General features: G+C 39.6%; 2 protein-coding genes across 2 annotated transcripts; one reads left to right on the top strand and one right to left on the bottom strand.

Moving 5' to 3' along the window:
- Positions 1 to 399: 399 nt before the first annotated feature.
- Positions 400 to 6,234, bottom strand: eloal (elongin A, like). Its single transcript, XM_008322052.3, is given in 12 exon segments — positions 400 to 1,064; positions 1,868 to 1,974; positions 2,311 to 2,378; positions 2,381 to 2,433; positions 2,592 to 2,772; positions 3,155 to 3,252; positions 3,334 to 3,498; positions 3,577 to 3,667; positions 3,745 to 4,672; positions 4,787 to 4,899; positions 4,989 to 5,045; positions 5,929 to 6,234. Coding segments are annotated over 12 exon segments (2,085 nt in total). The 5' UTR covers positions 6,091 to 6,234; the 3' UTR covers positions 400 to 1,002.
- Positions 6,235 to 7,080: 846 nt separating this feature from the next.
- On the top strand, positions 7,081 to 11,403 carry klhl31 (kelch-like family member 31). Its single transcript, XM_008322051.3, has 3 exons — positions 7,081 to 7,310; positions 8,476 to 9,675; positions 9,762 to 11,403. Exons 2-3 carry the CDS (start codon positions 8,501 to 8,503, stop codon positions 10,492 to 10,494), a joined length of 1,908 nt encoding a protein of 635 aa, XP_008320273.1. The 5' UTR covers positions 7,081 to 7,310; positions 8,476 to 8,500; the 3' UTR covers positions 10,495 to 11,403.
- Positions 11,404 to 14,986: the final 3,583 nt, after the last annotated feature.

Raw genomic sequence — 14,986 nt, 5'->3', positions numbered from 1 at the left:
CCTAAAGGAAATGGTGTCCTAATAAAGACACAGTGAGTGGTTGTCTCAACACTTATACAAGTGTGTCTACTTCTTACAGAATTCACAGTCTTGTACACTCACACAAAGCAAATACTGGATCATCAGATCAAATATTTTATTTTCCAAACTACCGGTACACTTCGTAAGAGAAACAAAACTCAGGTCAGTACTAAGTAAAACAACAAATTCATTTTTAACACTTGTAATTTCGTAATTAACTGCAAACAGCTGCAGTGAAAACACGTTTTCTCCCAGGTGGAGAAGGGAGTAACTTCGTTGACCTTATTTTACAACTCCCGTTTTCTATAAATGTTAGAGTCAACGCAACCGTCTGACCTCTTGTGGTATCATTGCCCATTTACACCAAGATTTTTACACAGTTGAAACGCTGACATTAAAGGCGTTTTCCAAGCCTATATTGATTCACAAGCCTACCAACTTTATTTTTCTGATGTACTGCAAAAGCTTCAACACGTCAACATGTTTTTCTTCCTACCACTGTTATTTATCACAAAATATCATCTTAATTTAATTCGTAATTCCAAGTTTCACACATTAACGTTCATTTGTACAACAGATAGACATTACAAAATAAGGCGCTAATCAATAAGCAAGTCATGTTTATTATTCTTCGTGTAATGTTTAAAATAAAATAAAAACTTGAAATGCTTTAGATGCCCTCTAGAGGGAGCATCAGTCCATTAAGAAAGTGCCAGACACATTTCTATAAAGACACAGCAGTTATAAGGACAAAAACGTTCGTGAACATTTAAGTAGATTTGCTAATTTCATTGTCCTTTTAATAGAAAATACATTTTTGTTGTTGAGGAAAAAAAAAACATGGCGACTGTTTAGGAAGTCATAATACATAATATCCTACACACTGAACAAAGGCATGTTGTTTTTATGGTTAATCAATGATAGAGAGCATTTTATCTCACATGCTTCAGCTGTAAAAAAAAAAAAAAAAAATCTAAGAGTTTATTTACGTCCCATCTGTTTCTTAAATGCCTTCAAGGATTTTGCCATCATTGGAGCCACTTCTGCAGGAAAAACATAAACAATTTAATTAAAAAAGCCCAGAGTGTCACTTCATGTCAAATGTCTATTAAGATTCTCAGTCATCTAGGTCATGGTCAAGGTTGAAGAGTGCTGTTAGGCAACTGGATGTGAAATTTTCTCAAAGAAGATGTTTCGCCTCTTATCCAAGAGGCTTCTTCCGTTCTAACTGGTGGTGGGGAGTACAGCAAATATATACTGTGTGTGTGGCAATGGCATAAACCACATTGTCCAGATTGTTTCTTGGTGTCTTTTCTTTGGGATGAACCATTTTTTGTATCATGGTGTTACCGGGTTTAATGTGTACAGGGATCTAGTGCCAGTTAAAGATCCTCCTAAGTTTTTCCAAAACCCCTGCAATGCACAGAATGACAACGTTAAACCACATTGTCCAGATTGTTTCTTGGTGTCTTTTCTTTGGGATGAACCATTTTTTGTATCATGGTGTTACCGGGTTTAATGTGTACAGGGATCTAGTGCCAGTTAAAGATCCTCCTAAGTTTTTCCAAAACCCCTGCAATGCACAGAATGACAACGTTCCTCCTCCTGTTGTCCTCCCTCTCTGTGGGCCTCTTTTTGTTGGTTTTTAAGAAGGCTCATCTGATAGCCACAGGCATGGAGGTCTGTCCTATTGTGTCCCTGTTCCCTTATCTTGCCTCTGTTGGTGGTGGGCATGGTGTCTGCCCGTGACATGAGAACATTTCATGTCCAGTTGCCTAACAGAACTCGTCATGAACTTTCATGTCAAATGTGGTAAGCTGGCTTCTAGAAAATGTTGTCAGCTTACTTGTTTTTTTGCGAGGGTCTTGTGAGCTGCTTCCAGCTGCATTGGAGTTGCTGAACCTGCTGGAGTCATTACATCTTGGCTGCAGTCCGCTCTTCTCTGCCCTCACGCTGTAAAGAGCACAACAGCAACAGTTAACCATTTGAACAGCAGATTTAAACTAATTCATTTTAAAATAGGTCCCCATATAAAACAGACTTTAGCAAAGGGTGAGAGAGCATGAATGTCTGAGTTTGACCAGGGGATATTGAAAATGGAGCCAAACAATTCTAGTCAAACAATGAGGCATTTCACCCCTGAGAAACACAAGTGTGTGAGAAGTCGATTGTTTGGTGACCACTTGGCTGTGCAGGAATAATCACGTGGTATGTTTCATCAACATAAGAATACCAAGAGTTTCCTACAGGGTTTTTACAAATCCACTGTATTAAAATGGTGACTTCCACCTGCATTTGTGTTGTTGAGGCTGTCGAACAGCAGTTCCGTGAATTTTCTGCTGAATTCGCACACCCGCACATCCCTTGGTGGCTTTGCAACAGTATGAATAAATGCCATCTTCACCTGTCGACCTTAAATTTGGAAAAAAAAAAAAAAAAACATACAGACAATAATTGTGTTTAGTTATGACATTTTTTTGAGAATACCAGCAATGTCATAAGGATATCTGAAACTTAAGACTTCTACTGATTTGTGGGAGCTCCATTCTCCAACACATAGACACACACACCTTTAGGTTTCCTAGAATGTGCTGAGACAATAGTTTTCGTCAGCCTTTGGAGTTTCCTCTCTCTTTCCTCCGACAGCCTGATGTACATTTCTTTCCACGACTCGTACTCCAAAAGTTCAGAGTTTCTGAAGTCCCTCTGACAGTGTTTACCCCACATGTGGTCCGTCACTCCAACGTATATCTGTTAAACAGGCCATAGGATTTCAGAAACGTTGAAGTTGTCACGCAAACAAACAGAAAGACCATGAAGTGATACAAATACTTAAATAATTAAAAAAAAGAAAAAGATCTGACCAAATATGACTATTTTTTTATATTGTCAAACATTTTTCTGAAAGGGAATCCATGACATTTTCTGACCACAAGCCGAGGCTTGTATATATTCAGTGTCATAACGTCCTAATCAGATAAATACCAAGAAATGAAGCAATACTGGAAAGTGAACTTCTGATTTTTTTTTTTGGCCTCCTCTCCTTAGTAGGCACAGGCCAACAGGTAAACCTAATAAAGTGGCTACAGAGTCACTGTGTGCACTGAATGTGTTCCATGTGTCAGATTCTTACTGGGTTGCATTCCTCAATGCGTTGCAGCTGTTCTGGTGTGCACCGCTCCAACACTGGCTCCAGGATTTCAAACGGGACTCCACCTGTTTCATAAAGCACTGGGAGGAAATCCCGACACTTAAATTAAACGCACCCGACCACACAGCAGAATCAGAGGGTTTCTGGTAATGCAAACTCACAGTCAATGTTGTTCTGAAGTTTGCGGACACACTGCTGGTACAAGCTCAACATGGTTGGTAGAAAAACAGTCTTGGCCCCAGAGTAGACCTGCATCTTCCTGTTGAGTCTCTGACCTGTGAAGACTGCAGACTCTTCGGAGAGGTCGCAGAGGTCTTCTTTTTCAACTTTAGCACAAATGAGCAGAGTTCAGTTGAAAACTACACCACATTAAAGTGCATGTTTAGGCTCGCTGCATGAAATACCTTTTCTATCACAGCAATCAAAGCTGTATGGCTTCTCACAAGCAGGCGGAACCACGGGAAAAGAAACACTTGCCAGGTCCATGATAGGTTTCTAAAATACAAATGTGTACCTAGTTAGTTTTATTCACAAAAAATATCATTTAAACTAATATTGCTTCAACGCACTACCTGTGTCACAGGACAGGCATTAACAGAAAACACTGGAGATTTTGCAGGTTTTACTTCCTGTTGCTTTGTGGCTTCCACGTTTGACAGCATCTCAAGCTTTTTTGAATACTTTCTCCCAGAGTGTTCTTTTCTCTTCAGTGTTTTCACTTCATAGTTCAGACACGACTCAAAAGACTGGAAGGGTTCTTCCTGTGGCACCTTATGTTCTTTGTTCTTATGTTTCATTTTGGCCTTTTGACTTTTGTGCTCTGAAAGTTCCTCCGTGTCAGACTTTTGTTTTGGAACCTTCTGTCCGTCTTTACTCTTTGTCTGCACTGTTTTCCTCTTATAGTTTTTTGGGCATTCCTTGTCTCTGACATTTGATGTCTTTAGAGTTTTTGAGTTTCTGTCATTGCGATCAAATAAAAAGGTCTCTTTTCTCCTTTTTGATAACTTGTGTTTCATTTGCAGTCCCTCTTCTGGTCCAGATTCAACAACCACATCAGAATGGATTCTCACTTTTTCTCTTAAATCAGACCTGACACTGTGCTGCTGCGCCCCTGAATTCTTGCTTTTTAGTAAAGTGTTGCCAAAATCCACAGATTTTCCATCCCTTGGATCATACTTCTTTTTGAAAGCCACTGAATCATCAATTCCATCCTTTTGTTTTTTCTTTTCAGAGACATCATCCTGAAGAATATTATGGTTTTCTTGTTGAAACATTTCTTGTCTCCTTTTTTTACTGTTTTGTTCTTCACCTCCTTGTTTCACTGAATCTGATTTTCTCTTCCTAACACTGGAGACAGCTTCATCTGAAGAATCCTGACTCTTGCTTTGATATGTCACACAGTTGTTGTTTAAGTCATTAGCTGTGAACTCTTCAGCATTTTCACTGGGGCTTTCCTCTTCTTTGTCCTTAGTTTGTGAAACGGCGCCATATCCAGTGTTGCTGTATCAAGGTGAGAAAAAAGCAATACAAAAGGCAGAAACATTCTATATTACATGTCACTTTAGTTGAATATGAGGGGGGGAGGGGGGAGAATAAAAAATACATCAAGATTACCTCATGCAATTTTTGGAGAGAAGTTTTTTCCAACCTCTGACTAATGACTTGGCAAATTCTCCAGCTCGTTTGTGTCTGCGCAGAGAGTTCACTATTTTGCCTATTCCTGTTTCCTGTATATTGACATAATGTTAATGTCGTAGGTTAAAGATATTATGTTTCAAGAGACAAAAAAAAATCATTTTGTAGCATGCAGACTTACAGCAAGAATGTCTACTGTGATATCCAGATCACCAAGGTTCTGCAAGACTTTAAGAACCTGGGGGAAAAGCAATAAATACATTACAAGATGAGCCAAGATGTCCAGGTTTTCTCAAGTGTGGCCAAATTTGATAATCCCATCAATTTAATGCAATTATGCCTCTTTAACATTAACTAACAACTACAAAAAATGCTTAAAGTCAATTACAAATTAGCTCTATTAAACAAAATGGCCTAACCAACTACAATTGAAACAGGCCCTGGGCTGACCCACAGGCCAGACTTGTCTGATGTTAGCATTTGTAAAAATTATTATGAAACATTGTGTTTTTGGATGTGCTTTGCATGCAAATGCAGGTACGCAGACCAAAAGAAAACTCTATAAATGTGAAGTAAAACAGAATAGACATCCCTAATATGGTGTTTCTGGTTTTGGATCACAGTTGCTGATAGTGCATTCAGAGCAGGAGCTATGTATGGGAACCACACACACCCACACATGGGCTGCTCCTTTTACTGACAACTATAAATGGACACCTGCTTTACTTGAGTTTGACTCTAGTGATTGTTAAAAATGCATTTGAGTTGAACAAAAAAAAAAGTTGTGGAATTAAAATCCAATTGTTATTTTTACTTTAAGCATCTACACAGTGAGCCCATTTTAATTATCACACCTTCAAACTGAGAGGTTCCCACAGAGAGTCTCTGAGGATGATGGACAGCAGCCACAAGTTGGAACAACTGCAGGAGCAGCCAATTTTAGCCTCACGGTCCCTCCCCAGTCACACATACAGACACACAACCCTGCTGTGAGATGAAGTGCTGTGAGTGTGCTCTGGTCTGCGCAGCCTCAATTACACCACGGGCAGGACAGAGTCCAATCGACCGGACATTACAGTGAAGAGTTTGTGTGTGTGACAGAAGCAGAGAAGTGTGTGTACCGTGTCAGACTCTGTCGTGTCTGCGAGCTGCACTTTAAACCGCGTCACTTTCTTCACCACATCATCAAAGGTGCCGGCCATCGCGGTGACGCACGTGCGCAACACACGCGCACACCTGGAGGCGCGCTCTCTTTGATGACGCCATTTTAATAGGCGGGGCATACGACAGGCGTCATTGCGTTAATCACTGAGAACGGAAAATATTCGTTAATCTAAACTAGATGTAGCGCAAAAATACAGTGAAATGAGAATAAACAATTCTATATCTCGACCTATATATACTCCTATGCTTAAATGCTACTGTAGCCATAGCTAAAACAAAGGGAAAAATAATTTAAAGTTGCCTTAAGAATAGAGGTGAGGCTAACAGTGGCAAATATTTCTGAAGAAGAAAGAAAAAAGCAAAGAGACTATAGAAAGAGAGACTAACAGACAAAAAAAAGGAAAGACTATAAAATATAATTTATGTAAATAGTGTCACAAGTGCCTTCCGGGCTTGATGTTGAGGATGTTTGGTTGAGGATGTTGAAATGCCTTTAATGTTTGCCTGATGTACATTCTCATTGTGTATAATTCTTCCTTCTGTATGTTTTTGCTTTTGGCCTCCTTAAACATTTATTTCCATTTGTAAGCCAAAGGACACTACTAACAAGTTGATTTAAATTAAAAAAAAAAACTGAACAAGACAAAAAAATGTTTAACGTATTTACCATTGTCTCCTCTAGAATGTAGCCCCTTGTTAGCTAGCACAGTAGCTCCATGTGTGACCCAAAATGCCTGCGCAAATCTGTTGGCATCTTTTCCTGAAACCTTCACTCTTTTTTTTTTATTTTAAACCCAGCTGAGAGTACAGCTGAACTAAAAGTGATTAATATTATATTAATAATAATTACTGGGGAAAGAAGTTTAACAGGACTAAAAATATACTGGTCCTTGAAGGGGGACATGCAATAAAATAAAAAAAATTAAAACAACCATAGAGAATGTTGAGATTCATTTTTCAAACTTTCAGTGTCTGAACATAATCCATAATCAAAAGTATGGGTGATGAAGTAACCTTACTCTGTCTATATATTGAATCAAGTAATTGACCTCAAGTTTTTGCTCCAGAGACAGCCCATTGAGGCTGACCCCCAGCAGAATGTTGACATCTGCTGATTGGACACTATTGTGGGACACTATATGCGTGGGGTGTATGGTCCCTGCCCTCTGCCACATGCATTGCACAATCCTTGATTGGCACTTGCTCCCCCAGAGGAGGAGTTTTCTACTTGTCTCTTTCAGTTGGGGGTTACTGCTGGTCTCTCTCTCTCTCTGCTGCTGCTTCTCCAGGAACTGGAGGCACAAGTTCCTTCTTCACCAGCCTCAACTTCATATCACAAGTAAGTGGGAGTTTTTTGTCCTTTAACTGCAGTAATCTGCTGTTCATATTTGATGTCAAGGCTGATACATTTGTATAATTTGCACCCAAAACATCAAATTCTGTGCCTGAAGTAAAACTAATGTTTACTCATACTGTATCCATAGTAACATATGAGTGTTCAGCTTTAATCAGAATTAACAGGATTTATCTCATGGAGGTAGATTATGCAACTGTTCCCAGATAAGCCTAAGACACTGAATAAACTTTAATAAAAAAGAGGACAAAATCCTCTTCCCTTCCCCTTCCTCCACTGAAACAGTGGCAGAACATGAGGCCTGCTCCTCACTACTCATGTCTCAAAGTCTATAAAAGGAACGTCATGGCAGAGCTGTCCAGAGCTGCTATTCCTGGACATAGTGCTGATAAATTGTGACAGATGCAAAGCGGCATGTTGACGCTCTCTACTCTCACTCCAGCCTCACCTGGTAGCAAACATGTTTTCACAGATGTCAGCGTTGTGATTGCAGCAATCATTTTCACTAACAACGCAAATGTAGAAAGACGCAATAACCCTACACCAGACTTGGTATATCAACAGTGTATCGGTGTTGTTCAGATTATGGCAATTTACCTACAACAAGGTCTGTTAAGGAACAACAATAAATTACGAAATGGATTTACACATTATTTTACTGAATAATTACTTAAAATTCAACATTATGACATAGTTATAGGATTTTAACCAATTAAAAAAATAATGATTAGTTATTATCATAATGGTAGTTATTCATTATTATTATAATAGGATGCACAGCCAAAATTAATTCTTTTGGTTTAATTCATTCATTCAAACGCAGCCAAGTATTACCAGTTTACGGAATACTGGAGCTTTAATGTCTCTTATTAACTTCATGCCCAATTTGCATGTGTTTTGACTGGAAAATGTACCCGAGAAATAATCCGTGCACGCGTGGCATTTCCACAGAAGCTGTGGTCACAGCTGTGACATCACTGACTTTGCTTGTTGCGAGGCAACAGCTCCAATTGTTTCTCACTATGTATGAAAGAAAAACAAAATCTACCTTAGGCACAAAGTTTATTAAACTCATGTGACACATCACTGATTTCTGTTTATGATCCTAACATTATTATGCAGTTCATGCAACTGATTTTTTTTTTTTCAGAAAGTTTGGGCTGTTTCCTGCTGCCATGGCTCCCAAAAAGAATAAGACAACCAAAAAGAGCAAAGGAGACATAAATGAAATGACCATCATGGTTGAGGACAGCCCCACCAACAAGATCAATGGGCTCAATACTTTGTTAGAAGGAGGCAATGGCTTCAGCTGCATTTCAACTGAAGTCACTGATTCTGTGTATGCCCCTAATCTCCTGGAGGGTTTGAGCAGCATGAGACATGAGAGTTTCCTGTGCGACCTCACAGTAGCCACCAAGTCAAAGTCATTCGACGTCCACAAAGTTGTCATGGCCTCCTGCAGTGAGTACATCCGCAACATTTTGAAGAAGGATTCAACACTTCAGAAGATTGAGCTGAACGACCTCTCACCTGTTGGCCTCGCCACTGCCATCACATATGCATATTCTGGAAAGCTGACACTGTCTCTGTACAGCATAGGCAGCACCATCGCTGCAGCCATGCTGCTGCAGATCGGCACGTTGGTGAAGATGTGCAGTGATTTCCTCATGCAGGAGCTCAGTGTGGAGAACTGCATGTATGTGGCCAATATTGCTGATGCTTACAATCTCAAGGAAACCAAAGAGGCCGCTCAAAAGTTCATGAGGGAGAACTTCATTGAGTTCTCAGAGATGGAGCAGTTCCTGAAGCTCACCTACGAGCAAATCAGCGATTTCCTCTCAGATGATTCTTTGCAACTGCCATCCGAGATCACAGCCTTCCAGATTGCCATGAAGTGGTTAGACTTTGACGAGAAGAGACTGAAGTATGCAGCAGATCTCCTAACCCATATCCGTTTTGGCACCATCTCTGCTCAAGACCTGGTGAACCATGTCCAGAATGTGCCCAGGATGATGCAAGACTCCGAGTGCCACCGTCTCCTTGTTGATGCCATGAATTACCATCTGCTGCCATACCAACAAAACATTCTCCAGTCACGCAGAACAAAGGTGCGTGGTGGCCAGAAGGTGATTCTCACAGTTGGTGGACGCCCTGCCTTGACAGAGAAATCACTCAGTAAAGACGTCCTCTACCGAGATGGAGATAATGTGTGGAATAAGCTGACTGAAATGCCAGCAAAGAGTTTTAATCAGTGTGTGGCAGTGCTGGATGGATTCCTCTATGTGGCAGGTGGTGAGGACCAGAACGATGCAAGAAACCAGGCTAAACATGCTGTTAGCAACTTCTGCAGGCAAGAGCTGATTGGTTGTCAAATTAGCAGTTGTCGTTGTAAGTTTGGTGCATTTAAAAAATAACTTTTTATTTTTTCATTTTTAGGTATGATCCACGCTTCAATAACTGGATTCACTTGAACAACATGATCCAGAGGCGCACTCACTTCAGCTTCAACACTTACAATGGCCTCCTGTTTGCCATCGGAGGGCGCAACGCTGATGGCGTTCAGGCATCTGTAGAGTGCTACGTGCCTTCCTCCAACCAGTGGCAGATGAAGGCTCCTATGGAGGTTCCTCGCTGCTGCCATGCCAGCTCTGTCATCGACGGCAAGATCCTTGTGTCTGGCGGTTACATCAATAATGCCTACTCCAGGGCCGTGTGCTCATACGACCCTTCCACCGACACCTGGCAGGATAAGAGCAGCCTCAGCACACCCAGAGGCTGGCACTGTGCTGCCACTGTGGGAGACCGGGCCTACGTTATGGGTGGTAGTCAACTGGGAGGTCGTGGAGAGAGGGTGGATGTCCTGGCTGTTGAGTCTTACAACCCTCACAATGGGCAGTGGAGCTACTGCACACCACTTAACACAGGAGTCAGCACAGCCGGTGTTTCCATTTCGAACAACAAGGTCTATCTGCTGGGAGGCTGGAATGAGGGTGAGAAGAAGTACAAGAAGTGCATTCAGGTTTTCAACCCCGACCTCAATGAATGGACTGAAGACGATGAATTGCCGGAAGCTACAGTAGGCATTTCATGCTGTGTCGTTACCATACCCACACGGAAAACACGAGAGTCCAGAGCCAGTTCAGTTTCTTCTGCACCAGTCAGTATATAAGAGTTGAATTCATACAATTGGTGTATTGTTTTTTATGTCTAAAGGTCTCCAGCTAGTCTGTAAGATATCACTTGGTTCTCATGGGAACTTTGAAAGTCAGATTGGTTAGTCATTATCTCTGTTAATATGAGCCAAAGAGAAGGAGCGAAATATAAAAGAAACTTGGGAACATGTTATTATAAAGTTAAAAAAAAAAAAGGTAACTTAGAAAATTAAGGGGCCGTACGGTGAGAGTAAGTGTAAACTCTAAATGACATTTTCAACATTTGTGGTTTGATCATTTCATTACATGATATTTTACATCAATATGGTGAGAAAATATTTACTATAAAAAGATCTGTGCATACTAAGAATACTAAGAAAATTCCTTTAGGGGCCAAGAGTTAGGAATGTGCACACCTGCCCACTTCACTTAAAATGTAAAAGTTTTCTGTGATTTAAATGTCTTCTTTTTAACCCAGTAATATGAAAGTGATACCATTGGGTGCTGCGAAAGTCCAGATTATTATGACTACAGCTACTGTGATTCTCAGATACTTGAAGAGAATGATGAGCGTCAGAAAGCTGGAGTTGTGTTGGCAACACCTCCCAGGAGTACGTTCACGTGTCTACACAAGCACAGTATACTTTCCACACAGTATTCAGTGTGTCGTGTGTTGTGTGGTGTGTGAACGCTGCAAACACCAAACAGTGAGAAGGAACCACATTCTGTTGGAATGAAGAGGATGGTTAGATGGATGTGTATTTGATCGTAATAAACTATTTGTAAAATATAGAGAAAAATAGAAATATGAACCATCTGACGCGGTCAGCCTGGGCTTTCCTGTGATTACAGGAATGTTCATGTGTTTCCAGTGTTTTGTTTGTTATTAAGTTAAATTTTGAATTAAAGATACAAAGTTAAACCTGCTCTGCGCTGTGGACATTGTTATTTATTCCTGTGAATTTTGCTGTTCTGGTTTAGAATGTTAATGCCAATAAATAACTAGTTTAGCCCTATATAGTTGGGAATATGAAGCTCACATTTTACATTTTATGTTATAAAAATACATATGTCTGATCCCAAGTAGGCCTACAGTGCCCTAGTGGGCTAGGTAGGTACTGTAGGTAAGGTCTGTGAGAACAAACAAACAATTCTGTAGAAATGTTATTTAAAGCAATGTTGTAGTTGTAGAATATACGATACCCCGGTGATTAAATGCTTAAGCAATGGTGTTTTTTCAATTTCATATAGCATAAATAAAGAATAATTATAGAGGAAATACACACAGGGATCCAGATAATGATTGTTTTGTTGTTGAAACAACATGAAAACAGGTGATGTGTGATTGTCCTCTGGAATTCAAGCACTCCTATGTGAACCGTACAATCAAGTAACACAATCACCTTCTGACACCTGCACTACAGGTGACTGTGTCATTCCTGCACTACAGGTGACTGTGTCACCTGTAGTGCAGGTGATTTTGTGACCTGTACTGCAGCTCTGTGTTTTGTCCAAGCCGCACCCGGACAACACGTATCATTTGACTGGTAAACCCACTGTAAAAGAGTAGGTTAAATTGATAAATAAATAAAATTTAACAAGAAAGAATCATGAGAAAATTACAATGTGCAGTAATTATAAATCTATTGTCCTGAGTAGTAGTTTTTTTCCATCATAGCCACAAGGTGACAGGGTTGATTTTGCTTTTGATGATAAATAACTTTGTACAGAGTTTGCATGCTGTCTCTGTGTGCAAATTGCTTTTTCCTGGGTAAGGTAGCATCCTCCCCTAGTCCATTGGTTGTTTGTATGAAAGGATTTTTGTCTCCTTATATGACTCTGTGGTAGACTAGGGTAATGTCCTTGGTCTGATGACTACATGATTGAAAGTATTTAGCCCTGAAGATGAAAGATAGCTGCTATAATGGCTAACCTATGTGTTACATTCATGCTTTAATAATAGATAAATGTTACACTATGTTATATGGACTTGAACATGAACAACTTTGCCACTGGTTGCTAAATTCTACACAACATTATTATTATATATATTAAAATATTAATAACACCCAAATGCTTGACTGTCGCAATCACAAGTCTCAAGAATGTTGAACGAGGAATGTTGTATTTGTTGTTTGTTCAGAGCTCCGTCAGTGAGATTTAGGTTGATAGCTAAAAGATAAAAATAATTCACAAAAACTTATTCACAAAAACTCTGTTTTCATTACAGCCTACAGTTGTTGGTTAATAAGTGTCAGGTGGTGAAGGTAGCATCAAAGGGCAGTTCAAGAGCGCATTAACAGGGTGTGGTTGATAAATTCTTAAAGTTAATCACATGATCTTTTGGTCGTTCAGAATGCTGTGTCATTATTATACGCAAATTCTGATTATGAGAATTTTTGCACTGTCATTCTTCTGATGATGTGGGTGACAGTCAAGTCACCAACTCTCCAAAGTCTGTGACCCGGACATTGTTGATAACAGACACAAAACATCAGGTATTAACCAGAGCATTTTAAGTATCTTTTTTGTTTCTGTTCCTATTTAATTAAGACTGAGAAATCAGATGAGAACTCTTTTATCTATATGTTTTAGGAGTGTTGAAGACCAGAGTACACCACAGTTAGCTAATTTTTTGCTGTCATGAAACGGCATTTAAAGATTTTTCTGATAAATTAGACTTTAAATAATAATAAGACTAGTAACTGGCTAAATAACATAATGATGTTTGAATTCTGGGAATAACCCTTCGCTGTTGGGCAAGAGCATTAAGCACTCCTCGTGACCACACAGCTAAGTTAAAGAGATTGTTTGTTCTCATAATCAGAATTTGTCTTCCTTCAGGAAATGCAAATGTCAGACGTTGCTACTGGATGTTTAAGTGTAAAACCAAACATTTGCAGTGCCCAGGAGGCTATCCAAATGTTTGGGGAAAAGCAAATTAAGTAGTTTTTTTTTTTTTTAATCTATTGGGGTTTAATGAGCCTAAAGTGTCCGTTTTGACGTCTTTAACACTTTTTGTGTAACAATGTAAGAGTGTTAGAAAAAGAGAACTTCAATGCAGCAGCTCCCTGCTCCCTGTAGAGCTACCAGTGAAGGACAAAGGAATTGCTGTAAGCAGCAGTTAATCTGCCACTGAACACACAAAAAATAGTGCACCAACACTTTATTTTATTTATTTTATTTTATGGTCTGTATTGTGATTGTATCACGGGGATACAACGAAACTGAACCTCTGCCACCTTTAACCCATCACCAAAGTGAACAGTGCGCAGCTTTAAGCGCCCGGGGAGCAGTGTGTGGGGACGGTGTCATGCTCAGAGCACCTCAGTGGTGACTTGGCAGTTGATAATCAAATGCCATTGATTTCGACCACTAATTAAGAACTTTAAAAACATAAAACATGTTTTAAACTACTTCACAGCACTATAAACTGTGGTTTTGTTTTTATTAAAGCTAAAAAGTACTTTTCAAATATTTCTTACTTACAATAGCCATTTTCCTCCGAGGTTGGCCTCACATTATCCAATCTATTTTTCTTTTAATAGCAGCTCTACACTCTCTGAGTTTCATCACTGTCACCTCCTCGATTAAAGCAGCCACACTTCAGTAGATGAACACACCAACCTATGATGGTTCTGTGGCTCTATAAGGTGACTTTAAAAAAGGAAGTAGAAAAAACTGTTTCAGCTTTTAATCTGGTGCCTGGAAGATTTTCCTAACTTTGCAGTTTCCTTGTCACACTGACCTTAAAAACTGACCATAAGTAAAAAAAATTATAATCTTTAGGGTGAAAAAAGGCTGAAGGAAGTGAATTTGACTAGCCAACCACTGAAATTATGCCATTTAAAACGATGACCACAAATCCTTGTTTTGTGGTCAAAATGATAACAATAAAATCACAACACTCTTTTGTAAAAATAAATAAACAATAAAAATAAAATATTTATTAGACTTCTAGGGAAATGTTAAGCTAACTTAATGTCAACCTTCGCTTCGGCTCGTTTTAAAAAGAACTCAGCATACTTTTATTTACAATACTGTTATTTTACAGTTACTCTGTTTTCCACATAAAGGCAGCGAGTAGTATCGTATTCTTTCTGTGATCCATTAAAGATTCGAGTGTTTCATTTGTACTATTCTGTTTTTATTTTTAATTTTTTTTTAAATTTATTGTCTTAAATGAGACATCGCAACGTTTAGATAAAATTGGACAGGTCGGTAGGAGGTTCGAGGCGCGGAATAATGCTGAGTCACGATGATGTCACCACGCATTGTATCACGTGTGCGGAGCCGGGAGGTAGTGGGCGTGGCCATAGAATAAGCACAGGCTGCGGTGTGTGTGCTGGAGCACTGTGACAACAACGAGTCGACCGCGCAATCGGGGCGACGTAGAGCTGCACCTCACTAGCGAAGCTTCTGTTACACATATTCACAGACGCTTTACTTCTTTTTGTGTTTCGAATAAAGACTTTAGCCAGTCTGTTTTTAGCCAGTTATGAGCAGGGC

The sequence above is a fragment of the Cynoglossus semilaevis genome, chromosome 12 (genome assembly GCF_000523025.1).
Source record: "Cynoglossus semilaevis isolate Cse_v1.0 chromosome 12, Cse_v1.0, whole genome shotgun sequence".
In the NCBI taxonomy this organism is placed as follows: Eukaryota; Metazoa; Chordata; class Actinopteri; order Pleuronectiformes; family Cynoglossidae; genus Cynoglossus; species Cynoglossus semilaevis.
Note: the sequence above shows the minus strand (reverse complement) of the source record. Positions and strands in the feature narration are given on the sequence as shown.

What these genes read in the sequence shown, in the direction of transcription:
- klhl31 (XM_008322051.3), top strand. Translation starts at nt 8,501, where the DNA reads ATGGCTCCCAAAAAGAATAAGACAACCAAAAAGAGCAAAGGAGACATA. An exon ending in GCTGTTAGCAACTTCTGCAG is followed by an intron (nt 9,676 to 9,761) that starts GCAAGAGCTGAT and finishes TTTCATTTTTAG; the next exon opens with GTATGATCCACGCTTCAATA.